This window comes from Ictalurus punctatus, chromosome 7 (genome assembly GCF_001660625.3).
Source record: "Ictalurus punctatus breed USDA103 chromosome 7, Coco_2.0, whole genome shotgun sequence".
Taxonomy (NCBI): domain Eukaryota; kingdom Metazoa; phylum Chordata; class Actinopteri; order Siluriformes; family Ictaluridae; genus Ictalurus; species Ictalurus punctatus.
This window is the reverse complement of record NC_030422.2, coordinates 26,228,646-26,248,081: the sequence shown is the minus strand read 5'-3', so window position 1 is coordinate 26,248,081 and position 19,436 is coordinate 26,228,646. Positions and strand designations below refer to the sequence as shown.

The window sequence follows — 19,436 nt, the reverse complement described above, 5'->3', positions numbered from 1 at the left end:
TCGCGTGGAGTTGCTGAATGCTGAGGAGGAATTGTTTGTTGTTGATGTTTGTTTTCAGTAAACGTCACTAAAACCCACAGTGTGAAAAAAAGAGCAAAGAATCATACAAGAATCATATAAAACCCAGTAAACCTCGAGATGATCACTTATCACATTAAAACAAAATATATAGCTATAAATATGAGAACATGTATAAAACTAAATTGAACAACGTTATTTTTTTTTAATTCATTTCATTAAGATTTTTATTAAACATGGACCTTTACTTTCATTAAATAGACTTATTATTTATTGTATTATTTTGTAAATGTTAGCAATTACTGTAGATATCAGCCAAAAGTGGGAGGTTCCTGCAAATGTAATTTCTCATATTTACAAAATCAGGTGATTATTATGTTCACCCATCAGTGTAAATGTCTCTTTATTTATAGAGACTAGGGATGTCACGATACCAAAAATCTAGTAGTCGGTACCGATACCACCAAAAGTACACGATACTCGATACCAAAGTCGATACCACGCTGTGGTATAAAATAAATAAATAAATAAATAAATAAACAATTAAAAATAAAATTAAAAACTACTGGAGGACATCCTTCTCTGGTTAATACTGGCAAAGAGAGAGAGAGAGAGGTTTTAGTTATCAAACACTGTCTGACAATGACTAATAAAACAGTTCTAAGTGCTAATATCAAGTGTTAAGGTGCACTCCTAAACGTGCGTGCACACACACACCTTATACCCTGAATGCAAGCATTAGTTTAAATTCACTGATACGGTGGCAGGCCAAAAAGATTTATTAAAAGCATGAACATGAACATTAGTTTTACGTTATTCAATATATTTCTGCACAAGTGCCATCTTGGTCTCGCCAACACATTTTCTTTTATTTATTTTTTTCCTTGTATGTTGCGGCCCGACCTAGACCGGGTTTGTAACAGAATTGGGGACTCATCCTGTGCTTGTCTGGTGTAACAGAATAGGGGACTCATCCTGTGCTTATCTGGTGTAACAGAATTGGGGGCTCATCCTGTGCTTGTCCGGTGTGTATCTTGGCATACCTGAATTGTGCTTTCCCTCGTTTCGTCCTGTTTCTTGTTTCGTCCCGTTTCTCTTTCAGTACGTTTGTCTGGCAGTTCTGTCTTTGTAGTGGGGTGTGTGTGTGTTAAGGTTAGAAGAGATGGCTACTAAATTTAACTTGGATCAGTTTACCATTTGTCCCACATTAGAGCAGTTTGAGCGATGCTGTAAGGATGATCCGTTGCTGCTTGCGGACTTTTACGGCATATCGGTTGCACGGAGCGCCACTAAACGAGACATCAAAAGGCTGCTGTACGAGGAGCTGGTGAAACAGCAAGTCATGCTTGAGCCTACCAAGGTGGGTGTTGCATCTCCGGTCAGTGGTTCCAAGGATTTGGCTGCAGCAGAGGTGGGAGTCAAGCCCGAGGAACCGACACGCATAGATCCCGTGGTAGTAGACTCTCCATTAGAGGAACCCATGCTCGCGCTTCAGCTAAAGAGACTTTAGCTTGAGTTGAGTCATCAGCAGTATCAAGCTCAGCTACTGCAGTTCCAAACACTGGAGCTGGAAACTAAGAAGGAGATAAAGCTGAAGGAGCTGGAGTTAGAGCTGGCGCTGTGAAACAGGCCAGCTCCCGGTTCACTTGCGTCTCCTGCATCTGTGTCTCCTGCACCTGTTCATCAGTCATTGCCTGTGCTACAGCGTGGCACCTGGTCTCTAAGTCCTGCTGGTTTTGATGTTAGTAAACACATTGCGTTATTTCCCATGTTTAGGGAAAGAGAGGTGGACACCTATTTCCCTGTGTTTGAGCGCATTGCTGCCACTCTGCAGTGGCCTAGAAATATCTGGACTTTATTGCCACAGTGCAAGTTTGGGACCAAAGTTCGGATTATGAAACAATTAAATCAGCTGTGTTACGAGTATATGCTTATCGGCAGAAATGTCGAAAGCATGCCAAAACCACCAGCCAAACATATGTTGAGTTCGTGTGTGAAAAGTCTGCGTTATTTGATAAGTGGTGCGTTGCAAATGAGGTTGTTAGTTTAGATCAGTTAAAAGAATTGATCCTGCTTGAAGAATTTAAGACTTGTATTTCGGATAAAATTGTCATTTATTTGAATGAGCAAAAAGTCTCTTGCTCGCCAATGCTGCTGTTTTGGCTGATGAGTTTGTTCTCACGCATAAAACTGTGATATTTCTGATCGCAGCTACAGCTCCAAAACTCCTGTGAGCGCAGCTAAAAGTGCTAGTGAGTCCCATGAATGTTGTTACTGTCATGAATCTGGTCACCTCATTGCTGCTTGTCCCATTTTAATGCGCAAAAATCGATGGAGAGCACAAAACAGTCCTAAGATTGTGGGGTTAGTGCATGTACAGCGACAACACTGTGTCAGTTTGCATTCACTTTTTTTTCAGTTGATTCTGCATCGAACCTTTTATTCTGGATGGTGTAGTTTCACTCTCTGATACTGATTCGGACCATAAAACACTGCGTATTCTGAGAGATACGGGAGCAGCTCAATCCTTTATGCTGGAAGGCGTTCTTCCTTTGTCTGAGTACTCTAGCTGTGGTGCAGATATTCTTGTTCAGGGTATTGAACTTGGTGTAGTGAAGGCCCCATTGCATATAGTTTATCTTCGTTCTGAGGTTGTGTCTGGCTTCGTTAAGGTTGCAGTTCGACCTCAGTTGCCAGTTAAGGGAGTTTCGTTTATTTTGGGTAACGATTTAGCCTATGGAAAGGTTTTCCATTTACCTGTGGTAACAGACGCTCATGTGTTGCAGGAGAGTGATGAGCTTTTACATGAGTTTCCCTCTGTCTTCAGTTCCTGTGTCGTGACACGTGCCCAAGCTCGTAAAATGAAAGGCGCTGTCAATATTTCACTCTTTTATATGTAGTGATGACTCCTTGTTTCCAAAACCATACCGAACCCAGGTGTTGAGTATTGCCCATGATCATGATCTCGCTGGTCACCGTGGTGTGAGGAAGACATATGACCATGTGTTAAAGAATTTTTTTTGGCCTGCTATGAGGTCAGAGGTTGCCGGGTATTGCCGCTCCTGTCATGTGTGTCAAGTTGCAGGGAAACCAAATCAGGTCGTTCTCCCTGCTCCACTTCAACCAATACCTGTTATGGGAGAACTTTTTGAAAGAATTTTAATAGATTGTGTAGGTCCCCTTCCTCGAACCAAGTCTGGTAATTCGAATCTACTAACTTTGATATGTCCTGCTACTAGGTTCCCTGAAGCTATACCCCTGTGTATCATAAAGCCACGTACTGTCATCAGAGGTCTTGTTAAGTTTTGTACCACTTTGGTTTGCCAAAATACATCCAGTCAGACCAGGGTTCAAATTTTATGTCTGCTCTGTTCTGGAAGGTTATGACAAAACTGAACGTGCGTCACCAGGTCTCAAGTGCTTATCACCCAGAGTCCCAGGGTGCATTAGAACGCTTCCACCAGACGTTGAATTCTATGCTTAGGACCTACTGTTTAGGTCAGGGAAAAGAGTGGGATGAAGGGATTCCCCTGTTATTATTTGCTATCCGTGATGTTGTACAAGAGTCACTTGGTTTCAGTCCTACTGAGTTCGTTTTTGGGCACTCTGTTCGAGGACCTTTAAAGGTTTTACAGGAAGAGTTCCTGTCTCCAAATCTGGTGAAAACCCCAACTAGGAATGTCCTAGATTATGTTAGTTCCTTTCGTGAGCGCCTACATACTGCTTTTGAGTTAACCAAAAGTTCTCTGACATCCTCTCAGGCCTGTATGAAGGCTCGTTTTGACAAAATGGCTGTCGTTCGTACATTCCAAGCGGGTGACAAAGTTTTGGTTTTACTGCCATTACCTGGCTCTGCTCTCCAGGCTAGGTTCTCAGGTTATTGAGTCTAACTTGAGTGATACAGACTATGTTGTGAAAACCCCTGACCGGAAACGAAAGTCTTGTGTGTGCCATGTGAATATGCTAAAGCCTTATATCTCTCGTGCTACCATGGATGTTGCCTCTTCAGTTCCAGTTGTCACATCAGTAGCTGCTGCCTCTATGAGCGTGCCGCCTTCTGAGTATTCTCCTGAGGTGGATGGTCTCAGTTTAGGTAGGGCTTGTTTTCCCTGTGCTCAGTTGCCAAACTCTGAATGGCTGGAAAATATCCAGTCTAAACTTGTGCACTTATCAGAGCCAGCCCAGGGTGATTTAATAAGTCTTTTACAGCAATACCCATCACTGTTTTCTGATACCCTTTCTCGTACTACTGTCCTCAGACATGACAGTGATGTTGGTGATAATGCGCCAGTTAAACAAAATGCTTATAGGGTTAATCCCACAAAACGTGCAATTATGATAGAAGAAACAAACTACTTGCTTGAAAATGGTCTTGCTGTGCCTAGCTGTAGTCCCTGGTGCTCGCCCTGCCTGCTAGTTCCAAAGCCTGACAAAACCTATAGGTTCTGCACAGATTATAGAAAAGTCAATGCTTTAACTAAAGCGGACTCGTTTCCCCTCCCAAGAATGGAAGATTGTGTTGACCGAATCGGAAAAGCAAAGTTTGTCACAAAACTGGACCTTCTAAAGGGTTACTTGCAAGTTCCACTCACCCCACATGCATCTGAGGTTTCTGCTTTCGCTACACCAGATAGGTTCCTCCAGTATACGGTAATGGCTTTTGGTCTGAAAAATGCTCCAGCTACATTTCAGCGGCTAATGGCACAGGTATTAGGAAATGTAGAGAACTGTGAAGCCTACCTCGACGATGTGGTCATTTTTACAGACACCTGGGATAGTCATATTTCGGTGTTAGCCCGTGTGTTTGCTCGTCTCCAGACAGCTTCTCTTACTCTGGACCTCACAAAATGTGAGTTTGGTCATGCCACTGTAACCTACCTCGGAGGGTTACGTTATTCAATATATTTCTGTTTGCTCTATGTGCCATTTGTGTGTCGGTGGTGGGCTGGGTTTTCTTTTGTCTCCTCCCTCTTCTCTAGACCCCGCCCACTGCATGCGTCATGTTCCGGCTTGCTACTGGACGATCACGTCTTGTTCCCTCCTGCTCCATCCTGGTGCGATGGGATTGGTTGTCAGCACACTTCCGGAAGTGTACTTAAGCCCCGTCACTCTTCATCCCAGGGCAGACCATTGCCATTTGTGTTGTGTGTAGAGACAAGTGCATTTCGCTTGTGTATGACCTTATGCCTGTTTTGACTTTATTTATGCTCTGTCCCATTACGATTCACGTGATACCCTTATAATTTATATATATATATATATATATATATATATATATATATATATATATATATATATATATATAATGTGTGTGTGTGTGTAGTATTTTTGTTATTTAACACACTATTAGTCACCTTTGTAAATAGTGCACGGTTAGGAGTGGTTTGTAGGAAGTCGGCACCATTTTTGACATTAGGCTACATTTAGCTGACAGGACACGGGCTGAATGGCGATGCATGGAGGCCCATTAGGAGGTAGTTTATAACACTGCAACGCGTTAGCATCGTTAACAAATAACTGGCTATCGCTAAAATTACATGGAGCATAACGTTAGCTGGTTTCAATGCCAGCTGCCTCAAACAAACATAATATAGGACCGTCTCGCTTTGTTTGAAATGAACGATAGCATCGGTTGCACAGTGGCAACCGACGCTACCTTTCCTCTCTTTTCCTCTCAATGAGTCGGGGCAGAGATAAAATTGTCGCCGTTTTCTGTAGTTTTTCCTGTGTGCTTGTAGGTGTTCTTCTTCTTCACCACTTGTGGACAGACTAAAACATTTGCGCGTATTTGCTGCCCCCTTCAGTTCCGGAAGAATTGCAACCTCAGTACCTTCAATAACAACGGTACCGATGCTACTGCAGAAAAACAAGTACCATGACGTTTTAACAATGTTAGTACCGACTCGGTACCAAAGTATCGGTTCTTGTGACATCCCTAATAGAGACAAAAGAAAGTTATTCCTGTTATTACAGAATGATCACTCTGTAGATTCACCCATCAGTGTAAAGGTCTCTGTGTATAAAGACAAAAGAATGAGGTTTAATCACTGTGTCTGAAGGTGTAGTGACTGTGTTTATTTGTGAAGATACTGATGAATGAAAACATGGTACAATCCCCAAAAAAACTTTCAGCTTTGGCTTTATTCTTTCAACAGTATGTACAAAGCAAATAGAAATCACTATTTTTAAAAACATTTCCATTAATTTTTTGCCATCTGGCTCTCTCTGTGGTCCCACATTGATGGATCATAGAGAAGCCTGTACGATTGTACCTTTTGGCAGATCCGGCAAGTTACAAAAAATGCAGTGCAAACTGGCATAAGAAATAAGGCCTCCCGCACTCAACCTGCTCGACCACACACTCCTTGACAACATAATTTTTGCCTCGCTCTATTGCGGACGCGTCGAGTATAAACCAGGCTTAACGCTGTCTAGCATTAGTGTTTGTGTAGGGTGCCAGAAATTTTTTAAAATGTTCAAAGAGTGCCTTGACTGAAAAAAGGTTGGGAAACGCTGATCTAGAGAATGAATAAACTACTGCCTGTGTGATATTGAATGAAAACCTGACTGACTCCAGAAAGCTTAAAATGGGCAGTGGTTGAATCTCCCAGCAAGACAGTGATCCAAAACATACATCAAAAAATAAACCTGTGGGGTGAACTGAAGAGGAGCGTCCACCAGCGTTTGAAGGATCTGGAGAGATTCTGTATGGAGGAATGGTCTCAGATCCCTTTCCATGTATTCTCCAAACTCATCAGGCATTATAAGAGCAGGAGCAGAGGTGGCTTGATGTTTAAGGCTCTGGGTTACTGATTGGAAGTTCAAGGGTTCAAACCTGACAAGCTGCTACTGTTGGCCCCTTGAGCAAGGCCCTTAACCCTCTCTGCTGTATCATGTTTGATCCCAGCTTCCTAACATGCTGGGATGTGTCAAGAAAAAATATTTTCACTGTGCTGTAATGTATATGTGACTCATTAAGACTCAGAGCTGTTATCTTGGCAAAGGGAGGTAGCACACAGCACATCTGAGCTCAGCACATGTGCAGACTCTAATCTATGAACGTTAAAGTTTCTGTAAATGGCAGCAGTGATGCAGTTTAAGACCTGTAAACAAACCAAATTCCAACTTCTCAGTTTCACAAGAGCTGTAAAACACAAAAACATTGCAAATCTTTATAGTCATAATCTCGTACAACTCTCCCTGAATGCACAGTGTCAGCACATCATTATCTTACTGCTAGAGAAAAATATGACGGTTTTAATTACATAAAAACCATTGTATGCTCCTGTCATACATAATATGATACCAGTACCTGATCCTAACACTGGCTCCTCTCACGCTCAGACCTGCCTGACTGCTGTTGATGTTATACGATTGCTCTGCTCCTCCTTCTGCTTCAGCTTTCTGCATTATAACTCACTTCATGCTGCTGTGGATAATCTCACCTGTATACGCTGAAGATGTGCACTTCCCCTACACAGTTTATGTTCACAGCTCACCTTCCTGATTCATTATGTAGTCTTATCTGAAAACTGTACACATCCACATATGATCTCAGGTCAGTCATTTCAGATCTGATTTACATTAAAAATAACCATTCATATCTAGTAATGAATGTTGTGATTAATTGACATTATTACACAAAGAGTTTATTTGTTCTTATTTGTTCATCAGAAAATATGTGATATTAAATAATTTTAATGATTACACATTTTAAATGATTAGCAGTTAAGACATAAAACATTATTGTGGTTTGGTTTCTGTTCTAGCTGAGCTGTGTGAGACACGAGGAAATGTGGTCATTTACATTCTCAGTAAAGCCAAAATTAAAACAGCCACACCTACATGTTCTCATTCTAGTTTCTGTGGCAAACACTAACAGCACTCAGTGAGCTCAAGGTCCTTATTTGCTATGATCATTAAAAATCCCAGGACACTTCTTGTAAGGAGTAGGGGTGTAACCCTGGTGTCCTGGTGAAATTCCCTCATTGACCCTTATCTATAATGGCCCCCTAATAATCTCCATCTCTGAATTGGCTACATCACTCTCTTCTCCTCTCCACCAATAGCTGGTGTGTAGTGGGTGCCCTTGGAGCATCATACACACTGGTGGTGGTTGAGAAGACCACAACCCCCCCCCCCCCCCCCCCCATTCAATGTAAAGTGCTTGGAGTGCCTAGAAAAGCACTATATTGATCTAAGGAATTATTATTATTATTATTATTATTATTATTATTATTATTATTATTATTATTATTATTATTAATAGTATTATTATTAACCAAATATAATGGATGACAAATACGTACAGATTTATTAGAAAAATCTAAGACTTAGAATCCCTTTCACTGATCACATCTAGGTTGTACATTTAAGAACCCCATTTTGTGACTAGCAGAAGCCCTGCCTCCCAGCTTCATAGGAGGTTCTGACATCATGTCCAGTGAACTTTTCTGATCTTTATGGAATGGATCAAACCCAAAACCTGAAGTAAATCTGACAGAATGGAAAAGTTTCTTGATTTAGGAAAGACCTCATTCTTTTAAAAGAGTTAGCTTGCTTACTCAATCAAACAAGATAGAAATCTTTCCAGAAAGGTCCACTGGATGTCTTGTTGAGATCAATTATGAAACTGAGTGAAGTAGCACAGGAACTGTACAAGTTCAGGAGTTGAATAAAGTTATGTTCTGCAAATTGTTATTATAATTTCTGGGTTCATATAAAAAGAGCACATCAACTTTGACCAGAACGGAAGTCTTTCTCTCTTTCTCTCTGTGGGTAAGAACACAGGAAGTGTAGTGGCTTTAACACAGACCACTGATCAGTCAGTCCTTCATCAGTGTGACAAGATGGAGCTCCGTCCACTCCGTGTGATGATCTGTGAGTAAATGTTTCTTTGTGTCTTCATTAGAGTGAGTGGTGGTTTAAAACAATATGTTCAGATGAAGTCTAATGTCCTGTGTGATGAGGTTAATATGTGATTAGAACATTTTCGTAAGAGTCTCTGATATTATTGTTGGATCAGTGTACATCCATATCAGTTGTGTGAGTTAGTTCATTTGAGTTGAGCCCTTGTGAAAACTTTTTTTTTATTATTTGGTTACTGAGGTTAAGGTAAGGGTTACATTTATATAGAGAATAGTATTAATTAGATGCATTAATAATGATATCAGTGGGAGGGTACAGTACAGTCCCCTCTGAAACTATTGGAACGGCAAGGCCTATTCATTTGTTTCTGCTGTACACCAAAGACATTTTGTTTTGTGATCAAAAGATGGATATGAGACAAGAGTTTAGGATTTCGGCTTTTATTTCCTAGTATCTACCAACTGGGTGGTCTGAAAAAAATGTGGTATGTTCTATGTCGTTTATCAAGTCTACATATAAATACCAGGAAACAGAAGCTGAAATTCTAACCTCTCTTCTCCTTTTCATCTTTTGATCTCAAACCCAAATGTCTTCAGTCTGCAGCAATAACAATAACTTGGCCTGCTGTTCCAATGGTGTCGGAGGGGACTAAATATTTTTTGTTTTCAGTATAGTTTATGTAGATTGCTGTTAATTGGGTGTGTCCTCACTGCAGCCTGTAGTGTAATGACTTGGAGGCAACGATGAGCGCCCCAACGCCCCGCCAGGATCCGACTAACCCACCCACAAGAAAGAGAGTACCTGGCCTGGGCATTCGGGGCTATAGTCCCGAAGATTTTTTCTTTAGCCCCAAATAATTCAGTAGTGAATAATTCACCTAGTGAGCAGTTTGTCAACATGTAACTGAGCATCAGTAAAATACTGAAGTGTTGTAATTTTATCTTCAGTAAATGGAGGTGAAACCAATCAGACAAGGTTTACAGGAAAATATGTGGAAATACTTGTGTCTTATTTGCTGACAGATCTCAAATCTGCCAAACACCATCTCACACAGTCAGTGTGAGGGGAACAATGGATATGTACAGATTTTTATTTATTTATTTTTAACCAGTAAAGGCGCTAAAACTGAAACATTAACATCCTCTGATGTGTAAATGTCTATATGAGTTCCAGTTTACGTGAACATGATATGAGCAGAACACAAGGACATATAATGTACTCTGCATGGTTCTGTAGCAGCTAAACACATAGCTTAGTTAGCTTAGCTTGACACCAAACTAGCCTAGTCTCATGTTAGCCAAAAAGTTTTATATTTTATGGTCTGGTAGTCCTACAAACAATGATAACACCTGAGGCAAGTTTTATGATAAATCCAACTTTTTATCATATCAAGTCCTACATTGACATGTAAATTACCAAAGCCTCCGTTTAAAAAATAGGCTACTAGCTGAGCTGAGAATGTTGAGCTGGAGAACTGGAGAACTTTATCTCAAGTTTTACTACCTGTACCACTGAGTTGGGAATTGTGATTCATATCAAGTAGGTCCATCAGCAAGGTTTGTACAAACAGATTATGAAAGTTTACTCATTCACTTTGAGTAGTTTTCAACTCTCATTCATGAAATTATGGGGACATTAAGAAAACATCATGGGAGCATTAAGAGAACATTAGGGGCACGTTCTACAAACCTATAAACGTCTTTCTATTTCCATAAAGAAAACTTTCTTGGCTAACAAAAACAAACCTTTTAAAATGTATGTTCTGGGAACCAAAAATTGATAGCTGGGTATACCTGATATAAAATAATAACCTGATTATACCCCTTTCCATCAAGTAGGTCAAGTAGGTCCATCAGCAAGGTTTGTACAAACAGATTATGAAAGTTTACTCATTCACTTTGAGTAGTTTTCAACTCTCATTCATGAGATTATGGGGACATTAAGAAAACATCATGGGAGCATTAAGAGAACATTAGGGGAACGTTCTGCAAACCTATAAACGTCTTTCTATTTCCATAAAGAAAACTTTCCTGGCTAACAAAAACAAACCTTTTAAAATGTATGTTCTGGGAACCAAAAATTGATAGCTGGTTATACCTGATATAAAATAATAACCTGATTATACCCCTTTCCATGCATATACTTCCCCCCAGTGGTGATAGTCTCAAAATACATGCATTACACATACATTTACAGGTGCATGTAAAAAAACAAAACAAAAAAACAAAAAACAAACAAAAAAAATTAATAATGTGGAAAAAAATTTTTTTGCCATTTTTTGCCATACATTTAATATGTATATTCTGGATTCATTACACATAAAGTGACATATTTCAAGCCTTTTTTTATCTCGATGATTTTGGTTTACAGCTCATGGAAATCAAAAAATTCTCAGAATTAGAAAAAGAATTTATAATGCAGAAATGCCGACCTGAGCAGAGCTATAATCAGATAATTCACTCAAAACACCTACAAAAGTTTCCTGAGCCTTTAACCTCTCAGTCTGGTTCAGTACACACATCCACAATCATGGGAAGATGACAGTAAATTGTATATTTCATTTGGAAATCAAGGTCCCAGAGTCTGGAGGAAGAGTGGAGAGGCCACTGTGTCCAGTGTAAAGTCCAGTGTGAAGTTCAGTGTGGAGATGCTGATTTCCTTTTCCAGCAGGACTTGGCACCTGCCCACAGTGCCAGAACTACTAGTAACTGGTTTACTGACCATGGTGTTACTGTGCTTGATTGTCCAGCCAACTCGCCTGACCTGAACCCCAAAGAGAATCTATGAGAGACACCAGACCCAACAATACAGACGAGCTATCGGCCACTATCAAAGCAACCTGGGCTTCCAGAACACCTCAGCAGCGCCACAGGCTGATTGCCTCCATGCCACAGCACATTGATGCAGTAATTCTTACAAAATAATTAAAGCCCTGACTGAGCATTGAGTGCATAAATTAACATACTTTTCACAAGGTCGATATTTCTGTATTATACATTTTTTATTCTAATATTCTGAGATACTGGATTTTGATTTCTATGAGCTGTTAGCCGTAATCCTTAAGATTAAAAGAAAAGAGGCTTGAAATATTTCACTTTATGTGTAATGAATCTAGAAAATATGAAAATACCACTTTTTAAATTAAATTAAGGGACAAAAAAATAACTTTTCCACAATATTCAAAATTTTTAGATGCACCTGTATCGACAATGGCCCCTACACACTGACCCCATAATTGTTGGTGTGCAACTACAATCCCTTAAATTAACGAAGGAGGCGGAATATGTATGTGTGTATATCTACTTTAGAGATCAGTCCTCAGTGTCTTCTATAAACAGGCAGATTTTTATCACAGGTCTGTAAGGTAGTCCTGTTTTAGTTTTGAGTTGTACAGATCGTACTAGACTGGCACCCTGTCCAGCGTGTACCCCACCTTGTGCCAGATAATCCCTGGGATAGGCTCCAGTTTTCCCCGTAACCCTGAAAAGGAGTAAGCGGTGGAAGATGGATGGATGGAGACCGTACTAGTCCTCTTTTGTCAGGATATGTTTTAGTTATTTTGTCTAGTAGCCATCCATGATGAGCCAGCCATTCATGATCCATGATGATCACAATATCACCAACAGCGAAGCTACTGTCTGGTTTCATCCACTTCTGATAATCCTGGAGCAGTGGAAGGAATTCTCTGACCCACCTTTTCCAAAAAAAGATGTATAGATCACTTTCTTTAAAAAGCCTTGCTGGAAAAAGTGGTTTTGATCTCAGCTGTAAAATGTGATTGGGTGTAAGAGCTTCCTAGTTGTTTAAATCGTCAGAAAGCTTTGTGATGGGGAGGTCATTAAGAATAGCTTCAATTTCACAAAGGATGGTGTGAAAATTCTCATCATCCAACGATTGTTGTTGGAGAGTGGAGTACAGGACCTTCTTTACCAGATGAATGAGCCACTCCCATACGCCACCGTGATGCGATGCAGCAGGGGGATTAAAGGTCCATTTGAGTCCCTCAGATAGAAACATGTATGCAGGATTTAGTCAAGATCCAGTGTGTTCAAAGCTGTCTGGAGCTCTCTTTCTGCTCCAATGAAATTTGGTCGTCAGCCATTTTTTGTTCTCCCATCTTGCCCTGTAGATGTTGTCAGACAACGCATTCTGAAATTATTTTTCTACAGGCAGAGTTTGCATTTATAACCCATGACCTTTTTCAAAGTGTTAACATGTGGTTTCATCCAGCATGACCTAGTTTTTATGAACCTGTTGCCAGATGAGTTTGGATACATGGTGTTCCTTTAACAAGATAACAGGACGTTTCATCTCTTCTGGCATCGCAATTCTACTAAGTCCTCCACCAACTTTGAGCACACCATTCATCAACACTGGATGAATTTTATGAATATCACAGCTCCTCTTTACTCCAGATCTTCCATTTTGCAAGGCAACAATCTCTCCCTTGTACGCTTCTTGTTGAGAAAATCTGATGATTGCCGAATCTGCAACAGCAAGATCTTCTACTTCTACTTTGACCATGTAATCCAGCCTTGAAGATCTTCATTTATGTTTTGATTCTGTACTGCTCTGTGGTAGGATCACCTGTTTCAGAAGAAAGTGCAGACTGAATGAACCTTCTATGTTGTCTTAACTTGAAGAGAACATCTTTGAAATTTACACCAGAACACCAGTTTTTACAGACGTTTCTATGAGAGATATTATTCAGTACGTTGTACAATCCTAGCCTGAATGTGTTCATTATCCTGTATGTGCTACTGAGATCGGGTTTTTCATCATATATATGACACATACTGCAGGTTGTATGTATTACACTATAGCTTTAGTGCACAGGAGCGCCTTTCTCATGTGATACACAGAGAAAGAAGTGTTGTAATCCATCTTCAGATTAGCAGATGTGGATCAGATTAAACATGAGACAGTAATGAGCAGCATAGTGACCTGAGTGAAAATAGCTTTTTCTAAACTCCATTCATTATTGAAACAGGTCGATATATTGCATTTCTTATAGCTGAAGTGAAACTAAATATAGATTTTTGTTGCAGTATATGACATTGTTCTCATTTGTCTTCTTAAAGAAAAGAATCAAGTCAGCGTTACATCATATTCTCTGTTCCTCTTCCCTTTTTAGTGCTTATTTCACTTATCCGAGTCGGACAAGCTCAAGGTGATTTATACATATTTTATTGCCTAAGTTGTGTACATGCTGGATTTGTATTAAGGTGGAGAAGATTGTTTGTACATTGTCATGCAGAATTTAAGTTATTTACATTGACAGTGTGTGTTTGCTTTTTGACTTTTCCAGCAGAGTTTAAACCAGTTCTGTCTGTGGAGCCGAATTCACCACAAATATTCAGAGGAGCGACGGTTACACTCACATGTAGGATTTGGGGATGGAGTGGACTGTACCTCTGGAACAAAGATGATCATTATAGTCACAGTTCTGCTGAAAATTTCTACACTATGAAAGTAGATCAGAGTCACAAATACAGATGTTATGGGTCTATTGATAAACGGCAAACGACACTGAGTAATGAAGTGACTCTCTCAGTGATAGGTACATGTCTGATCTTACACTCCTGTAACATGCACTGATACACATAATCATCACAAAACACACTGATTAAATATCAGATGGTCAGAGAAGGGTGTGTTTGACTGATTTGATGTATTTGTTGTAACTGTACAGAGGCCGTTCTGACTCTGCAGCCTGATGGACAGATATTCAGTGGACAGGAAGTCACTTTCACATGTGAAATACGAGGACATGCAGACACTGAGTGGATGTACAACTGGTATGAAGATGGTGTTAAAATATCCGTCTACACTAAGAGTAGGCAATATTCATTCACGCCTGTAGAGTCTCTCAGCACTAAATACACCTGCAGCGGACAGAGAAGAAGCGACTCTCAGACCTCAGAGACCAGCAACACTGTTACACTCACTGTGTCAGGTGTGTGTGTGTGTGTGTGTGTGTGTGTGTGTGTGTGTGTGTGTTAATCTCTTCCTCACACAAATATTTAGTAATTTCAGCATCACATCACTACATGTAGTGTGGATTAATGTCACAAGATTTATTTAAAATGTCACAGATCCGGAAAAAAAACAACGTTTCGTTACTTATCCTGTGTCTAGTAATGATTAATGGTGTAGTTGTACATTCATTGTGTTCAACATTCATAATAGTGAACACACTGATGAAGATGAATTCAATAAGAGTGTGTATTTATGCACCATTCATAAAGTACATTTTGAAAAAATGAAAAACCTTTTAAACTTCAGTGTTTGTTCAATTATGAACAATTTATTTTGTTCATAATTATAGTCATAGAGCTGCACAATATGCATACAAAGTGTGATCTGCAGTAAAGATGTTGGACTTTGAGATGATGATGTGAAATGCAGTCGATGAAGACTAAAGATGTGATTTTTATTTATTTGCTGACTCAATGTGCTGCAAAATGCTGAACATGAAAATGTCCCAGGTTTATCCAATAATAAATAATATTAATGGCAAAATATCTTATTTAAACCAGGATTATTATTATTGCATTAAGTGTAAAATGAAATAATAAAATGCATTCTGCTGGTTCAAATATTTTCTATTGAAGGATGTTTTAAATAACAGTCAAACATAATGCAGTACATTTTGTCTTTACACTTTTTCTTGAATAAGAGAACAATGTACTTCACATTAAATCTACTCTCACAAAAACTAAATTACTTTGATAAATACCATAAAATATTTTGATAGATATTCATGAATAATTTCTCCATGACAGGAATCTTTACAGTGTATCAGTAATAGTGTGTTTGTCTGTAGAAGTGATTAGTGTGTTAAACACTCTGAGAGCAGAACATGAACAGTTAACATCCTGAACTGTGTGTTTCATCTCCAACTGCAGAAAAACCTAAACCTGAACTCACATCAAGTCGTGAAGGAGCTGTACTGAAAGGAAACTCAGTGACTCTGTACTGTACACTGAAGCTGCAGTCTGCTGGATGGAAGTTTTACTGGATCAAACCCACACAGAGCACTGAGACTGAGACTGAAGCTGAAACAGACTACTACACTAAAACATACAGTGCAGTTAGTGTCTCTGATGAAGGTCAGTACAGGTGCAGAGCTGGAAGAGGAAACCCAGTCTACTACACACACTACAGTGATGCACTCTGGGTAAATGTTACTGGTGAGTAAAAACAGGTTGCAAAACACTGCCACTTCTTAACAGATTTTATATATTATTACATACGTATACACTGCATCAGCACTAATCACTTAAATATATAGCAGTTATAGTATTATAGAACTGTACATTATTGAAGTATGTTTGTATTTCAGTGTTAATAATGTTATCAACTAGCCTATCAGTTCATGCTAAACAATACAGCACTGTCCAAAAGCCAGTCTGATTTTTATTTTGTGTTTATTTAGATGGTTTTTTTTTATGTCTTCTACATTATCAGTAGTAAAGAGCAAATATAACTGTCCTAATGTTCAATAAAATGTTCCAGAGAAACGCTTGTATATGGTTAAAGAAACATATTAAGTTTCAGACACCTTTTTAGACTCATATCTTCACATGAAACTGTATGTATTAGATATATGGCCTGTTCATTTATGCTTTATATATGATTAATTATAATCTATTATTATTATGATTATATAATTATTTTATTATCCATGGTATTTTTCCCTCCTGTTCTATCAGATGTAAAAGCTCCACTGTCGGTACTGAAGCTCCTCAGCAGTGCAGTAGCGGCCTCTCCGTATGTGCTGGTGACCATCATTCTGGCAGTGAAATGTTACAGAGCTCGAAGTAAGAACTCACAGTGTTCTTCATTAGCCATAAAATTAAACCCTGACATTTAATAAGAGGCTAATTTGATGTGTTCATGATTGTGTATTTTACAGCTGACCCTGACGAGGACAACAGACCGTACAGAGTGATAGAAGCTGAAGCGTCTGTCTGAGTCTCAGGTTTTCACATTATTTTTCATCATCTAGCTTTTAAATAACAGCAGCTCCCCGTGCAAATGAAAACGCTGCATTCAGCCTATGGAGCTGTGAGGTGATGAACGAAGGACTCTGACCCGAAGACTCGAGAGCAGGAGGTGAGATGAACTAACAGACTGTATAGCCTGAGGACCTAATGCTAAGCTATTAATGAATGATTTCAGTTTCTCATAATTTGGCCTTAGCTGCATTAGCCTATAGTTTATTTGTTATTCCAAATGTGATCAATGGGGAAAATTGTTGATTGTTAATGCACAAAGGTTAGGTCAAAGTAACCATGAGACTTGCATGGAACTGGAGATGCTGCCATAGCTAATATTGTCTTAACTTTCTTTAACATTTTTCATGATTTCATGATTTTTCTGCACTGTTTCTGTGACAAACTGCACGACTAGACTACTTTCTTTTTCCCCACTGTATTAAGGCTATGTAAGCTATTTGTTAATTTCCTAAGTCATATGTGATTCATTAATGTAATAAAGTGTGCTCCTAATATGCTCTTTGCTTTTAAACGTGAGAACTGAGTTGCCCCTGCAGGTGTGATAATGAAAACTAAATGATGACCTATCTGCTTGTCTTATCTCTTTTGTTGCTTTTGAATGTACACTTCGGGTCTCCCCCTCATGAAAGAAAAACGAATGCATGTACAACAAGAGTATCATTGTGAATATAATTTAGATGGAAATATGTGAATATAATGTTGGATGGACTCAGTCCACCTGTGAGTGTCTTCATCGAATGGTAATAAGTAAAGTGTCCAGTAGTCTGAACCCAGCCACGTGTCACACTAAAGAGGACAAGTGTGGTCTGAGTCTGGTAGCAAGGCAAACAACTCCATGAACATTTGGTAGTAGACTGGGAGTGTTGCTTAATTTACAATTTATTAGTCACATACTCCACTGCCCTCAAGTGTTGCTGAATTTATTTTATTTCTATTCACCTTCATTAGCAAAATGTACATCTAACATAAAAATCAATCTTCACTCTAGGAAAAAAATATATAACATGATAAAAGATACAAAATTTAACTTGAGTATATTTGGTTTCAAGAACACCTTTTTTACCCACAAAACTTTAATGGGTTACAAAAAAAAAAGAAGAGATTTTACAAAACCTAAAACTACTTGTAAAAACAATATCTACAGATCTACACCACTAATTAGCTTGTTAGCGGTGAGGGTTGTGCAGGTAAGACACATGAATATTTCTTTTATCGTATATTTCCTGCTGTTGTATCAGAATTTGCCTATTACCCAAAGACAATTAATATTTAACATAAAAACAGATACTCACATACATTAACCAGTTGAAGGACGAAAGTCAGACACCGGGCCTGTGAGTGAGGAGAGGCAAGGGTCCATATTTATTGTTGCATGAGATCCACACAGTTGAGTCGTCCCAAGGGTGATCTGACAACCGGAGCTGGAGCTCCCTTATTTATACAGTTTTCTAAACCCAAACAGCAATATGTTTAGAAGTAGCTTTCCCAGAATACCATTACGTACGCATATCAACAATTTTGAGAGACCTTGTTCCCACGGAGTGTGCCGTTCTCATAGACAGTTATCTAGCAGGTGTAGCCCAGCTCCAATACCATTATAATTGGCCCTTCTCATTTCATTCTTAAAAAATAACCTGTGTCAGTGTCAGTCCTGACTGGTTTATCATGAGAAGAGGATTCTCCACACCTTCACACACATTATGAGTAAGTTTCTTTCATATTTGTTCTACGTTTCTGTTTTCTAATGTGGTTTCTTTCATATTTTGTTCTACATTTTCTGTTTATAATGCTTGCAAATAATTTACCCCCTTTACTTTACTCTATGCCTTATAATATCCTTATAATATCCTTATAATATCCTATAATCCTCATAATATTTTTATAATATCCTTATAATCCTCATAATATTCTGCATTCCTCCTGTGTGTGTGTGTGGCTGCATAGGCCTCTGTGTGTGTGTGTGTGTGTGTGTGTGTGTCTGCATTCCTCTGTGTGTGTGTGGCTGCGCGTGCCTCTGTGTATGTGTCTGCCTTTCTGTCTGTACTTCCCAGTTCCTAGGTTTCATTGTGAATAATAAATCTTACTGTTAATCTTAAAGTTAATCTTAATCTTAAAGTTTGAGTCCAACTCATTAGTCTGCCTAATACAGATCATTCTATGTGTCCTAGGTGCCCGTCACTTTTCATTATCTTCTTTACTGGAGGGGCTGGATTTGGATCTGAACACTTGTCAGCTTGCGCATCTCACTGCCAACATCACTATGCTACTCGAAGTTCTTCACCTCACGGGGTTCCCCCCACACCTCAGATATAGAATCTTGCACATAGAATCTTAGGATACTTACACAGAACTGTCGCTAAATACATAAGCTTTTGTCTATGCTTTGACATCCCATGTCCCAGCAGTACATTTATGACCTCTGGTGACCATGTGGGTGTGTGGGGGTGGGTGTGTTAGAGAGAGAGAGAGACACAGGTGTTCTTTTGGGGCTTTTGCTGACCAGAATTCTTACAAATGTGTTTGTTAACG

The 19,436-nt window shown here is 39.2% G+C and overlaps 1 protein-coding gene across 1 annotated transcript; it reads left to right on the top strand.

Moving 5' to 3' along the window:
* The first annotated feature begins 8,863 nt into the window (after positions 1 to 8,863).
* On the top strand, positions 8,864 to 17,473 carry LOC100305067 (leukocyte immune-type receptor 2). Its single transcript, NM_001200300.1, is given in 7 exon segments — positions 8,864 to 8,898; positions 14,021 to 14,056; positions 14,198 to 14,446; positions 14,579 to 14,842; positions 15,795 to 16,079; positions 16,602 to 16,709; positions 16,805 to 17,473. Coding segments are annotated over 7 exon segments (1,032 nt in total). The 5' UTR covers positions 8,864 to 8,867; the 3' UTR covers positions 16,864 to 17,473.
* The last annotated feature ends 1,963 nt before the right edge of the window (positions 17,474 to 19,436 follow it).